Genomic DNA, 12,545 nt, shown 5'->3' on the forward strand with positions numbered 1-12,545 from the left:
TGAAACCATCTGCTAAGATCCTGCAATGCCTTTGGATGTTCCTGGAGACTATTCCTGAGTTTTAAAATTCAGAATTGAGCTTCAAATTTCAAATCTTTTGAGAAACATTGTTCAATCTTAGGATAAATACAAAACTCAGGGCATCTTAACTGGAAAGAAAAGTTCTGATCCAAGATTTGGAGGCCAACTGACTCAGTATCTCCTTCAGCCTCCGAGAGTCCCGGACACTCAGGTGAAGGGTAAAGGCTGAATCAGCTTCCCAGCTTTGCAGGGAGGCTCCGAGGGGCCTCCGGAGGAGCAGGGGGAAGCACTGCCAAAGGAGGGCGTGGACACACGTCTCATGACACTGACCACCCGCATGTTTTCAACGGCATCTACATCAGCTAATACAGTAACCACCTTCGGAGGGAGCTCTTTTTTGTGCCCATTCTACTTGGAAGAAACGAAGTCTTGGACTTCCCTGGTGGTCCGGTGGTTAGGACCCTGCGCGCTCACTGCTGAGGGCTCAGGTTCAATCCCTAGTCGGGGAAGTAAGATCCCACAGCCACACAGTGTGGAAAAAAAAAAGTTTTGAGGAGTGAATTAAACTGAGTTTTGAGGAATGAATTAACTGGTCCAAATCACAGTAGTGAACGGAGAATCTGAGACTGAAGCCCTGGCGGCTGACCTTGGGGCCCACATCTCTGACCACTGTACAACTTGGCCTTTCTGATACTGACGTGTAACTATTGATATTACCTGCGTAGCAAGTTGTTCAGTTGGGGGTTACAGCCAATACTCTGACAGCGGATATCAGATGTAAAGTTGGATTGCCCAACCAAGTCTATCTTTTTCCAAAGTAGGCTGTCAAGAGTGTTTTAGAACTTTTGGTCCCTGACCAGCCTTGGGGCTAAGGATGGAGAGGTGGGACTCCAAGGAGGCGGGAGGAGGATTGGGAGAGGAGCAGCTGCCACGCTCTCCTACATCCCACGGGGACTGTGCGTGGACAGAGGGGCAAGGGGATGGAAACAGACCACCCAGAGAATTGAGGTTCAGGAGAGAAAGGATAAGAGTTTGACTCCTGCCAGGGGAATCTAGAGGCAGGAAACTGTGGGGCAAGCCATGGGTGGGATAAAAGCCTTGATGTTGGCATCAGCCCAGCAGACACAGATGTGGCCACGTGGGCAGACAGAGCTGCCTGCATCTGCAGAGCAAGGAAACCCCGGGAGTGGGACTCCCTCTGGGAGAAGCTTGTAGATCTGGGGCTGCGGGCACGGGGGTTTAGGGTCAAAGGGCTCCCCCACTGTGGGAGTTACGGTCCAAACGGCCAGAGGGACCCCTCTGAAGAGTCTGCTTTAAATATCCAGGAGTTTCAGAAATCACAAAGCCGTCTTAGGATGGTACCAGCAGAGTAAGAATCATCTTCACACACACCCCCACTCCGTCTGCCCACCCTGTGTTGCAGGGAGCAAGTTTGTGTGCCTCTCCCACAGGGAGGCCACACAGACCAAAAGGCGGGCGTCTGGAGCCGAGAAGGTTTACTGGAGCGCCGAGCAAGGAGAAGGGGTGGCTCATGCCCCAGACACCTGCGCTCCCCAAAGGTTTCAGCAAAGCATCTTTAAGGCCAGGTGAGGCAGGGGGCTTCCCGGGTACATGATCAGCTCGAGCACGAGGGGCTGCTTGGTTGATGGTGGGCAGTCCTTAGGTGCCAGGAGGTCTGGGGGCTACGTGCTCCCGGTCCTCAAGTAGGTCATTTCTTCTGTTTGGTGGTGGTTTTAGCATCTGAAAAACTCTTCAGAGAGGAGCTACAGCAGAGGACATGGAGAGGGGGTCTGTCCCGGGAAGGCCCCGTAAGGGCCTGCTCAGTTACACCTCCCCTCCAAGCCTGGGGACAGGAGTAAGGACAGCTGGGAGTGTTGGCAGGAGGTGACGGGGGGACAAAGAACCTGACCACTTCACCTTCAAAGCTGGGGAAGGGACACTTCACCACCTAATTAAGACTGTATTTGCGGACTTCCCTGATGGCGAAGTGATTAAGAACTCTCCTGCCAATGCAGGGGACATGGGTTCAATCCCTGGCCGGGGAAGATCCCACATGCCACAGAGCAACGAAGCCCATCTGCCACAACCCCTGAGTCTGAGCTCTAGACCCCGTGAGCCACAACTACTGAGCCCTTGAGCCACAACTACTGAAGCCCACGCACGCAGAGCCCTTGCTCCACAACAAGAGAGGCCACCACAATGAGAAGCCTGAGCACTGCAGTGAAGAGTAGCCCCTGCTCTCCGCAACTACAGAAAGCCTGCGCGCAGCAAAGACCCAATGCAGCCAATAAATTCATTCATTCATTCATTAAAAAAACAAAAACACTATATTTGCAACTTAAATTACCCTGAATGTGGCTGGAAAAGTCAAGGGCCTGAAGTTTCTTTAATTAAGGGCAAGGGCCACTAAGTTTAATGGGGGGAGGGGAGAACAAAAATAAAGTTGAGCTTCTTTTTTTTTTTTTTCCTCCCGCACTGCAGGGTGTGCATGTGGGATCTTAGTCCCCCAGCCAGGGATGGAACCTGTGCCCCCTGCTGTGGAAGCACCGAGCCTTAACCACTGGACCACCGGGGAATTCCCTATAGTTGAGCTTTGATTACATCCATGAATAGCTCTTGTTCAATGAACTTCACATGTGCTGTACAGAGAGCTTTACATTACACTAAACAGTTAATTTCTATAAATGAGTTCTACAGTTTACTTTCTTAAATGTGTTTATTATTATGAAAAAGATGCATTTTACAAAGCTTGACATTTCTCTTGCTATAACATACCCCACATCTGTTTCATCTAATGTAAACAATGTCTTCCAATTATTAAAATAATGCTATAGTACATTAAAGTGGTATAATATTTTGCTAATATGACCTATTTTTTGTCCCTGTTCTTTTTACGGTGGCGGTATTATTTCTTAAGACTGTTACTCCAGTGCTTGCTTTGGCAGCACATATACTGAAATTGGAACAATACAGAGAAGAAGTCAAGGGAGGGAGGGAATACGGGGATATGTGTATAAAAACAGATGATTGAAATTAGTGTACCCCCCAAAAAATAATAAATAAATAAAATTAAAAAAAAAAGACTTACTCTGAAGCAGTTTCATTCTCTGTGTTTAAGCAGGGCTCCGAAAGACAAGTTACTTTTCATTATTTTGAATTTTATTTCTTCTCAGGTTGTGCTGGAAATCATCCTTTGTTCTTTTTCTGTATCCCATTTTCTGTTCCATATTTTGCTTTGAGGCTGTTGGTTTGTTTTTGCATTCTTTTTGGGAGGTGGAATCTATTGCTTTCAGCTGAAGTTGGAATCCATGTCCTGTATTGTACAGCATCATCTCAAACTGAAAAAATAAACACAAGAAAATGGGGAGAATTAAGTGTTTCTTCCCTTGCTTTTGGAAATAAGCAGAAGGAAGCTTTCAAAACCATCATTAAAGAGTATGTGCTTAGCAAGGAGAGAGGGGGCATGGTCCTTAACCTTAAGAAGTTTACAATTTAATTGAAGACTAAACAGAAAGCATTTTTTTAACGTAATGGCTTGTACAATAAAACCCTGAGTGAATGAATGACTCACTGTCCCAAGAAGTGCTTATGGGAGGCTCAGGGGCTCAGGAAAAGGGTGGTCGCCCATCATCACATCAAGTAGTCACAGCCTCAGAGACGAAGTGGGGCTTGGCTCGTTAACAGAAGAGAAATTGTTGGATAATTTGTGGTGAAGACAGCATAGGAGCTGGGGTTTCATTATAGACCCGTATAGTTATTTGAACGTTTAAAGCCTTATCTTAGGGGCTTCCCCGCCAGTCCAGTGATGAAGACTCTGAGCTTCCACCGCAGGGGGCAGTGGGGTTGAATCCTGATCAGGGAAGTAAGACCCCCACATGCCACGTGGCTGGCGCTGTCAAAAGATAACAAAAAAAGCCTTATCTTAGAAGAGAGGAGAGGCCTTTCCCCACCACTGATTTCAGAACACATCTGCCTCCCTACCATCACTCTCAACCTTCCTTCCTTCCTACACAGCACTTATCATGACCTGAATTTTCATTTCCTTACATATCATAGCATTTATTTTTTTGTCTCCTTGTTTGTTTTCTGTGTCTTTCACCAGAATATCTTTATCTGCTGTTTTCACCATGTCTCTGATGTCGAGAACCGAGGTGTCTAACAGGACACCAGCAGCTACACGTGGCTATTTAATGCAAATCAGAATTAACTGGAACTAAATACAGTAGAACGGCTGTCATAAGCCACATCAGCAGAGATGTTCTGGACGCACTGATTCACAACAGTGGCTGCACACAGGATGTGCTCAATAAATGTTTAGTGAATGAGGTTAAATACATGAAAGTTGATGAACTTGCCTCTTAGGTCTCCTGTTTTCTCCTCTGTAAGAGGAGGAAAACAACAGCTAAAAGATCCTGACGCTCAGACGAGGTCGGAAGTGACATTACTTACACTAGAAGAGCAACACTAGCGTGAGGTAGTCTTGCAATTTGGCTTCCCCGGGCACCTGGAACTATGCGAACAAACGTGATTATGTAAATAGAAAGGACTCACATTTCACTGGCTCGGGCCATTGCCTGCATAATACACCTGGATTCTCCCGTGAGGCCCCCCCCCCCCGCCCCAGTCCCCCATGTCTGCCCTGGAGGTGGGAGAGCCCCTCCCTGGTCACTGCTGCCTGGTCACTCCTGCCGGTGACCACAGCTTGGGCCTATCCCCCGAAATACTGAGAATCACAATTTTAAAAAATATCTACGCGTCATAAACCCCCAAATTGGAGGGCTAGATGCAACCAGCATCAACCCCCCTAGAAGCCTGCGGGACCCGAAACAATGCCTGCTTATCGAGTCTTCCTTGGGGCCTGGCATCTTCCACACCAACCAGAAGGCACGTCACGTTCCCAGCCCTTCTCGTGCTTGGCCAGCGGCACGGAGCCCTCCGCCCCACGCCGTCATCACCATCCCAGCCCCGTCACCTTCGGTCTGCAGCCTCTCTCCCCAGGACCTGGCCAGGTGGAGGGCACGGAGGGAGAATGGACCACGCTGAGTCCTTCGTGCCCCCGCTGCCACCCCAGGGGCCCTCTCATGGGTAAATGTGCCCGTTTACCTATGCAAATTAGCCACACCATGCACTCGCACAGAGAGTCGCGGCCCCAACCAGAGCCTCGGACGCAGCCGGGCCCATAGGCTGCAGCTGCAGTCTGCCCCACCTGGACCTCCGCCCGTAGGCTGCCCAGTGAACTCCTCCTAGTCCCTGGGCCACGGCCCCGCCTTCCCCACAAGAACGGCCTGGAAGGCACACAGGTGGACAGATCCTGTCCTGGGCTCCCTTCCCAGGGGGGCTGGTCTGCCTGTGTGGAACGATGCTGAGCTGCGTGCACCTGGCCCTGACTGCCCCGAGGTGAGGAGGCAGGCTGGACATTGGGTCAAGGTCTCCACCGTGTCTGCAAGGGCTTCACACTTTGACCTGGTCCCTTCTGCCCAGCTCTGCTTCCTCAGGCTGGGGGCGGGCGTGGTGACAGTCGCTTCTCTGTGATGGAGGAGGTTTGCATCAGTCTTTATCTCAAGGGCAGTCCTTGGGATTTGGGGCCTTATCTTCAGGAAGTAGCCTCATTTTCCACCATTGATAGGAGTTTTGGGGTTGTTTTAGTATATAGCAAACATGATTTAATAGTTTACTTTTTACTTAAATAATTAATATTCAATTTATTAAAGTTGCAATATCGGAATTTTCCCTTAGATTTTGAAGGTCAGCTAGCTTTCCTTTAAAAAAAAGTATTTATTTTGGCTGCACTGGGTATTAGTTGCAGGATCTTTTAGTTGCAGCGTGCGAGATCTAGTTCCCTGACCAGGGATTGAACCTGAGCCCCCTGCATTGGGAGCACAGAGTCTTACCTACTGGACCATCAGGGAAGTCCCAGGCTAGCTTTTCTTATTTAAAAATACATCAAAACTTTAAACAATCACTTTTAAGAGTCCTTTGAATTTATTAAGTTACTTGAATACTTTCACAGCATTCCAAAACTACACATAACTTTACAGTATTTGATTAGTTTCTGTATATTTCAACGGTCTGACATCATAAAAAATCCCCAATATTAAATAATTCTTACATCTAGTAAATAAACCTTACAAATGATCCTGAAGTGATTCTAAAGTTCTCTCAGATGTTCCCAAAATGTGCCAAAAATTAGGAAGATTTCATCTTAAAAATTGTCTAAGTTAATTTCTCAACTACACATTTTTATTTCTTTTTTTTTTTTAAATCCTTTTATTATTCTTTTTTAATAAAGGGCCCCAGGGATAGGGGACCAGGGGAGGGAGGAGGAGGGGAAGTGAGGCCCCAGCCCCACGACCCTTCCGCACCCGCCCCTGTCCCCCTTGTGTATTTATAATCTATATACAAGCCCCGGGGGGTGGGGGGCAAAGGGACCCCCCTCAGCGGGGTGGGGGCAACCCAGGCTCCTTGTCCCCCCGGGACCCAGGCTCCTCTGCCCTTCGGGGCGGCCCTTCTCAAGAAGGTGGCCCCGTCCGCTCCCAAGGCTTTGGCATCCAGCGCAGGGCAGCTGGTGGGGAGGCCTGCTGGTGGAGGTCGATGCGCTGGGTGCAGAAAACTCCGCTGTCGGTGGAAGGTGGGGCCTTGAGACGGGAATTGCGGCCAGAGAAAGACCTTCCAGCTGGAGGAGTTTGTGATGACCCAGGTCCCCCAAGGTTGCTGTTTAGTTTTCGATACTCCTGGAACGGCTTTAGTTCTACGGGGGGCAGCTCTGCTCGCCCCAAGCTAGGGCCGAAGGGCCTGGCAGGTGAAGGCAGCACCCGAGTAGCAGGAGCCGGTGGGGACCGCACAGCGAGGCTGGGGGGCTGCAGAGCAGGGCCCACAGGTAACAGAGAAAGGGGGGGTGGGGCAGCAGGTGGCGCTGGTGGCAGGGAGCCACAGTTCACCACAGGCAACATTTTTATTTCTTTATTGTTGGCTGTTGCGTCTTCGTTGCCGTGCGCGGGCTTTCTCCAGTTGTGGAGAGCGGGGCTTCTCTTCATTGTGGTGTGGGGGCTTCTCATTGCGGTGGCTTCTCTTGCCGCACAGCACAGGCTCCAGGTGCATGGGCTTCCGTAGTTGCGGCTCATGGGCTCAGTCGTTGTGGCTCTCGGGCTCTAGAGCGCAGGCTCAGAAGTTGTGGCGCACAGGCTTCGTTGCTCCGCAGCATGTGGGATCTTCCCAGACCAGGGCTTGGACCTGTGTCCCCTGCACTGGCAGGCAGATTCTTAGCCACTGCGCCACCAAGGAAAAACCCAGAATACTTCTACTGATGCGAAATTTCCCTTGTGCCCCTAGTGCGACCTCCCCCTGCCCTCTCAGGCTAGACAGCCCCTCATCTCCGGTCCTTACATATTAGATAAGTCTCTTCTTGAGTCACATGTGACATGAATCATAGGTCTGAGTTTCCTACTCTGTGGAAGTAGAGCATTCCCATGAGTTTTTTTTCCATAGGCCGAAATCGGTAAATCGAAGAAGCCGTTACCTTAGGATGCACCACATGCAGGGAGATGAAGCACTGACGCTCACAGCCACAGTTCAGAGCTCTGGCATCTGATGCCGAGAGGCTGAGTGCAGTTCTGGGGAGGAGGCTTGGCCTGGGGTGTGCGCTGCCCCCATAACGGCTCGCTGAAAACCGGAGGCTGAGCACTATTTTCGATGTTTGCCTTTTTGCGTGATGGGTCACTGCCACAGGCCCAGGGACCAGCACCTTCTTAGCACTGAGCCAGCACTGCACAGCAGCACGCAGGCCAGCGGCTGCCCCCCTCCCCCTCTCCCGCCCCCCCCCCCCCCCCCCCCCCGAGCCCGAGTGTGCCCTGCAGGGGACTCACTCTGCACCGCCTTGACCCGCTTGCTTCCTGTGTGGCGACAGGGAGGGCTCGGATCTGGGCTGGGGAAGCCCTGCAGTCTGGTACACTCAGCACCGGGTGCCAGATGCGGACCTGACGTCTCCCAAGCACGTACTGTAGCGTTTGTGCAGGAGAGTTGCCTCTGAAAGACTTCGTTGCCAATATAGGACCGTCATCAGTCTTCATAATTTCAACCAGTCTGATGGGCGAAAGGGGACATCTTTGTGGTGTCACGTTTCATTTCTCTTAAGTGAGTTGAGCGCCTTCTCGAATGTTTGTTGGTACCTTGTGAGACGGCTCTGGCCCTGACAGTGCCCTCCCCGTTCCTGACCCGGGAGGACAGAGGAAGGGCTCCATTTCCCATGTGTTTCCGCTCGAGCGCTGCCTAACCGTCCCCGCTTGCGCCGCGCGCCTGTGGCTGTCACCGGACATGTGATGCACTTTCCAACAGAGCCGGGGGTGGCGCGGTGACATTTCCTTCTCCAGGAACAGAAACCAGCTGGGCCTCTGGGCGGAGGAGCGCAGCCTGGCTGCAGGGGCTCCAGGCCTTCCAGCCGGGTGGACGCCCCCCCTCGCCCCCCCTCGCCCCCCAGCTTGTCTATCTGCCGTCCCAAGGCTCGGGGGCCTGGGCCGCGTCTGCGGAGAAAGGCGGGGTCTTCCTGGAAACTACCAGTGAGAACCCAGCAACAACCGTGCTCCGCTCAGCCTGAACGGCCGTGGACGGAAGTGCTGCTAATGTCTTCACACGGGAAGGGAATTATAGGGGCAACTTGGGGGAGTCCTTTAGCGGTCGCGCCTTGTCCTGGTCTGTTGGTGTCCCCTCCCCGTGCACCGACTTCAGGGGCGCGGTTGGGAATTGGCCAAAACAAAGTGAGTTGCTGGAGCCCGAAGTGGCTGCTCTGCCACCCGGCGCCCGGTGCGTGTGGTCCTCCCCGCAGCTCCTCCCGTGCGCGCTCCGGAGCGAGGGGACGTGGATGCTCCGCGCGCCCGCCACGGGCCGGGCGGCCCCCCTCACCCTGCGCGGTGCCAAGCGCCCTGCCCGCCCCGAGTCCCGCCCCGAGCCCCGCCCGGAGCCCCGCGCGCCCGCGGGGCGTGGAGAGGTGGAGGCTCCGCCCGCGCCCCACCCACGGGCCGGGCCCCCGGGCCCGGTCGCGGCTCCGTGGCGGGCGGAGCCAGTGCCCGGGTGGCGCGCGCTGCAGCTGCGGGCTCTGGCACCGCGCGGGCCATGGCGTCCCCAGCGTCCTCGGCGCCCGGCGGGGTGGCGGTGATCGGCAGGTAGGGGCTCGAGCACGGGCGCCCGGGAGGCTGGCGGGCGGGCGCGGCGCTGGCTCCGGCGGGCGCGGCGCCTTCCCGGGACCCGGCAGGCCCGGGGCGCGGGCGGGGGCGCACGGCGGGGCGCGGCTCGGTGTGGCTCCTGCGGCGGCCGGGCTGCGGGCGGGGTTGGGAGATGCGGGCCCGGCGGCGACGGCGGCGCTCGGGGCTGCGCGTGGACGCAGCGCTGCCGGGCCGCGGGGCCGCGCGAGTGTGTTCCGGTCGGAGGGATGGGCGCGCGGAGGCGCCGCGGGGCCCGGGTCTGGGTCGGCGAGCGGGGCCGCGTGGCGGGAGGGTCTCGCGCTGGGCCCGAGGCTGTCGCCGGGCCCCCCTGCACCCGGGGGGCGGGGGGCGGTGTGCGGGGGGCATCCGGGGGGCATCCGGGCTCGCCCGGACGTGTGTGTCGGTTTAGCAGCTTCAGTTCCATCCGCGGTTTGTGCTGCGTCCCTCTTTTAAAACAACTGCTCTTTTCAGCTTTTAAGAAAGGCGACCACGAGCACCTTTCCGTGGGTGAGCTAGCACAGCAATCCAGCCACCTGTCAGTACTTGCTGCGGGTCGTGAGGAGCACCTGGTGGGTGGCTCGGTGCCCGGTTCCGCCGCCGAGGTGCCGGCCTGCCTGGCCCCGTCCCCGAGGGCCCCGTCTCTCCTTAGGGCCCCTCAGAGGAAGGAGCCAGGATGCTGTGCGTCTGCTTCTTCGACACGGAGGCGTGGAGTTACCCGTGCGCCTGCGCTTCCCGGGCACGTGGGCGTGCGGCAGCCTCCTGGAGGGATATGAAATATAGAAAGAAGTGTACTTTGTCCCGGGCGAGGTGACTGTGCTTGCCTTGCACCTTTTGTCCAGGGTCCAGTGTGTATCAAGCACGGCCTGGGGCTGGTGTCCTGCCCACACCCAGCACTGTGGAGTGGAGTGTGGCGTTGACTGTACAGGTGGCCCTTGGACCACTCCCGGGTCAGGACCCGCCCCCGTGCATGCCCACCGGCAAAGCCCGTGTGGTTGACCGCCGGTTCCCTCTCACCAGCGGTACCGAACCGCCGATCCCAAGTGCCGTAGGATTTACTGTTTTAAAAAGCCTGCATATAAGTGGCCCTGTGGTGTTCAGACCCTGTCGTTCCAGGGTCAGCTGTGCCCATCTGCGGCTATGGTTCTTGCCGGAAGGCCCTGCGATTCGGGAGTCAGTTTATTTCTGATTGACTGAGGGAGGTTGACAAGGAATTAGACACGGTTGGCAAACTTTATTGACCGCAGGAATTAGGAGACAAGTCCTGTCTCCCCCACACCTTTAGCACCTCAGAAAGCACCCATCACCTGTTTTCCTCCCCTTCCTCCTCCCTCCTCCCTGCCCCTCCGTCCCCTCTGGTCCCTTTCTTTCTCCTGTCTCCCCTCCTGTACCCCTTGTCTCTCTCTCTCAAGCCCATATGTGATTCCAAGAAACATACATTTAAAAGATGGGGCTGGGGAGTGTGAATTAACTGGCTAGAACCTGGTCGAGTTTTGTTCCTGGATTTCAACAGACCGAAATAAACATATTTCAAAGTTTTGGAAACATATTGGGCCATTGTTTTTCTATTTTTTCTTAATAATTACCAGAGTCCCTCTTAAAGGTGCTTGCTAGGAATACGGCCTCTATTTAGCTCTTTTCCACTGATCTTTCCGTCAAGGTCATTCTTCCTCAGGGCACTTAGCTTTCTGGAGAGCATGCAAGGCGGGCCCACTCAGAGCGGTGGGCCCGAGACAGTAAGAGTGTGTTTTTGAAGAATGAAGAAAGGAGAGAAAAGCCCCTTGGGTCCAGGGCTGTGTGAACACGGAAGAGGGAAGATCTGGCGAGGGCACGTTACAAAACGGGAGTAGACATGCGTCTCCCGAAGCCATCTCCGTGGGGCTGCTGGGCGTTCGTTTCTGGGCCCCCTCAGCTCACCAGATCCTGGTGTTTCGCAGCCAGAATGTGATTTCTGCGTCCAGACACACGCTGCCCTGTGTTTACCGAGGTTTTAGGCCTTGAGCTTGTTTTAAGTTAGGACCTGCCCAGGAGGGCCCGCGTGGCTGTATTCCTGGTGTTACCCGTCAGGGTCCTTGGGCTCTTTAATCAGCAGAAATTGATAAGAGGCCAGAGGAGACATTCAGGCCAGGCTTCACTGGGACTCGAGCTGCAGCAGCAGAGGGTGAGCCAGGGAGGGGTGGGGGTGGGGGCAGGTCCCTTTCATAGGGTGAGGATGGGGACAGATCCGTGGCCAGCTGGAGGGGCGGCTTCGGTGGTCAGCCCACCCCCTTGGAGGTGTGTGCGCAGCGGTCACGCGTAGGACCTGCTTCTGTGCCAACACCTCAGAAGCGGCAGTTGGGTTTTGGCCTTTGTGTATCTTGTTCTGCCCCTGCGTGCAGGTATTTTTGGCCCCGTATAGTTTCTTTGTATCCTGTTGCTGGAGGAGACCTTGTTCAAGTGTCCACACTGGGGCAAAGGGGCGTGGGTCCCAGGTCCCAGCCTGTCTTCCTAGGGCCTCCTGTGCCCTCTTGCTGCCCTCTTTGGCTGGGCACACTCCTTCAGGACTGAGCTCAGGGACCACCTCCTCCAGGAAAAGTTCTGCCTCTGGGCCTCTCCCCTTAGAGTAGAAACTGTGTCATCGCCAGTTGTATGTCCCTCATGCCTGGTCCTAGTAGACAGATGTTTGAGCTATTATAGCAGATGTGTAGCGGGAAGGCTTGCTGGGGTGTTGTCGTGTATCAAGTTACGCATCCCCTGAACTTGTTTTCACTTATTCCAGAATTTTTCTCTGGGGTGACTACGTACATTCTTTATAAGAAATTTCCTGAGGCGTACATTTTTTTCCTGCTACTTCTGCATTAAAGGACAAGACACACAGACATATACACAGACACACAGAGCAAACCCTAGGACACTCCAGCTACCTCTGTTGTCAATTCAGTGCTAAGCGAGCCTTTCCTAGAAATATTTAATAGCTCTTATTATTGTTTTTAATTTATTTATTTGGCAGTGTTGGCTCTTTGTTGCTGCACGTGGGCTTTCTTTAGTTGTGGTGAGCGGGGGCTACTCTTCGTTGCCGTGCACGGGCTTTTCATTGTGGTGGCTTCTCTTGTTGTGGAGCACGGGCTCTAGGCACGCGGGCTTCAGTAGTTGTGGCTTGTGGGCTCAGTAGTTGTGGCTTGTGGGCTTAGCTGCTCCGCAGTATGTGGGATCTTCCCAGACCAGGGTTTGAACCCGTGTCCCCTGCCTTGGCAGGTGGGTTCTTAACCACTGTGCCACCAGGGAAGCCCCTTAATAGCTCTCATTGGCAAATATTCCATAGCCGACTGAGATCAACTGTTTTACTTCAGCTTT

At 54.1% G+C, this 12,545-nt stretch overlaps 1 protein-coding gene across 1 annotated transcript in view; it reads left to right on the top strand.

The window, feature by feature from the left end:
* Positions 1 to 9,030: 9,030 nt before the first annotated feature.
* CRYL1 (crystallin lambda 1) overlaps positions 9,031 to 12,545 on the top strand; it is an 81,066-nt gene continuing 77,551 nt past the window's right edge. Inside the window, exon 1 of the mRNA XM_057707343.1 lies at positions 9,031 to 9,176. Coding sequence (XP_057563326.1) covers positions 9,127 to 9,176 — 50 coding nt within the window. The 5' untranslated portion in view covers positions 9,031 to 9,126. The remainder of the gene's footprint in view (positions 9,177 to 12,545) is intronic.

The sequence above is a fragment of the Hippopotamus amphibius genome, chromosome 14, assembly GCF_030028045.1.
Source record: "Hippopotamus amphibius kiboko isolate mHipAmp2 chromosome 14, mHipAmp2.hap2, whole genome shotgun sequence".
Taxonomy (NCBI): Eukaryota; Metazoa; Chordata; class Mammalia; order Artiodactyla; family Hippopotamidae; genus Hippopotamus; species Hippopotamus amphibius.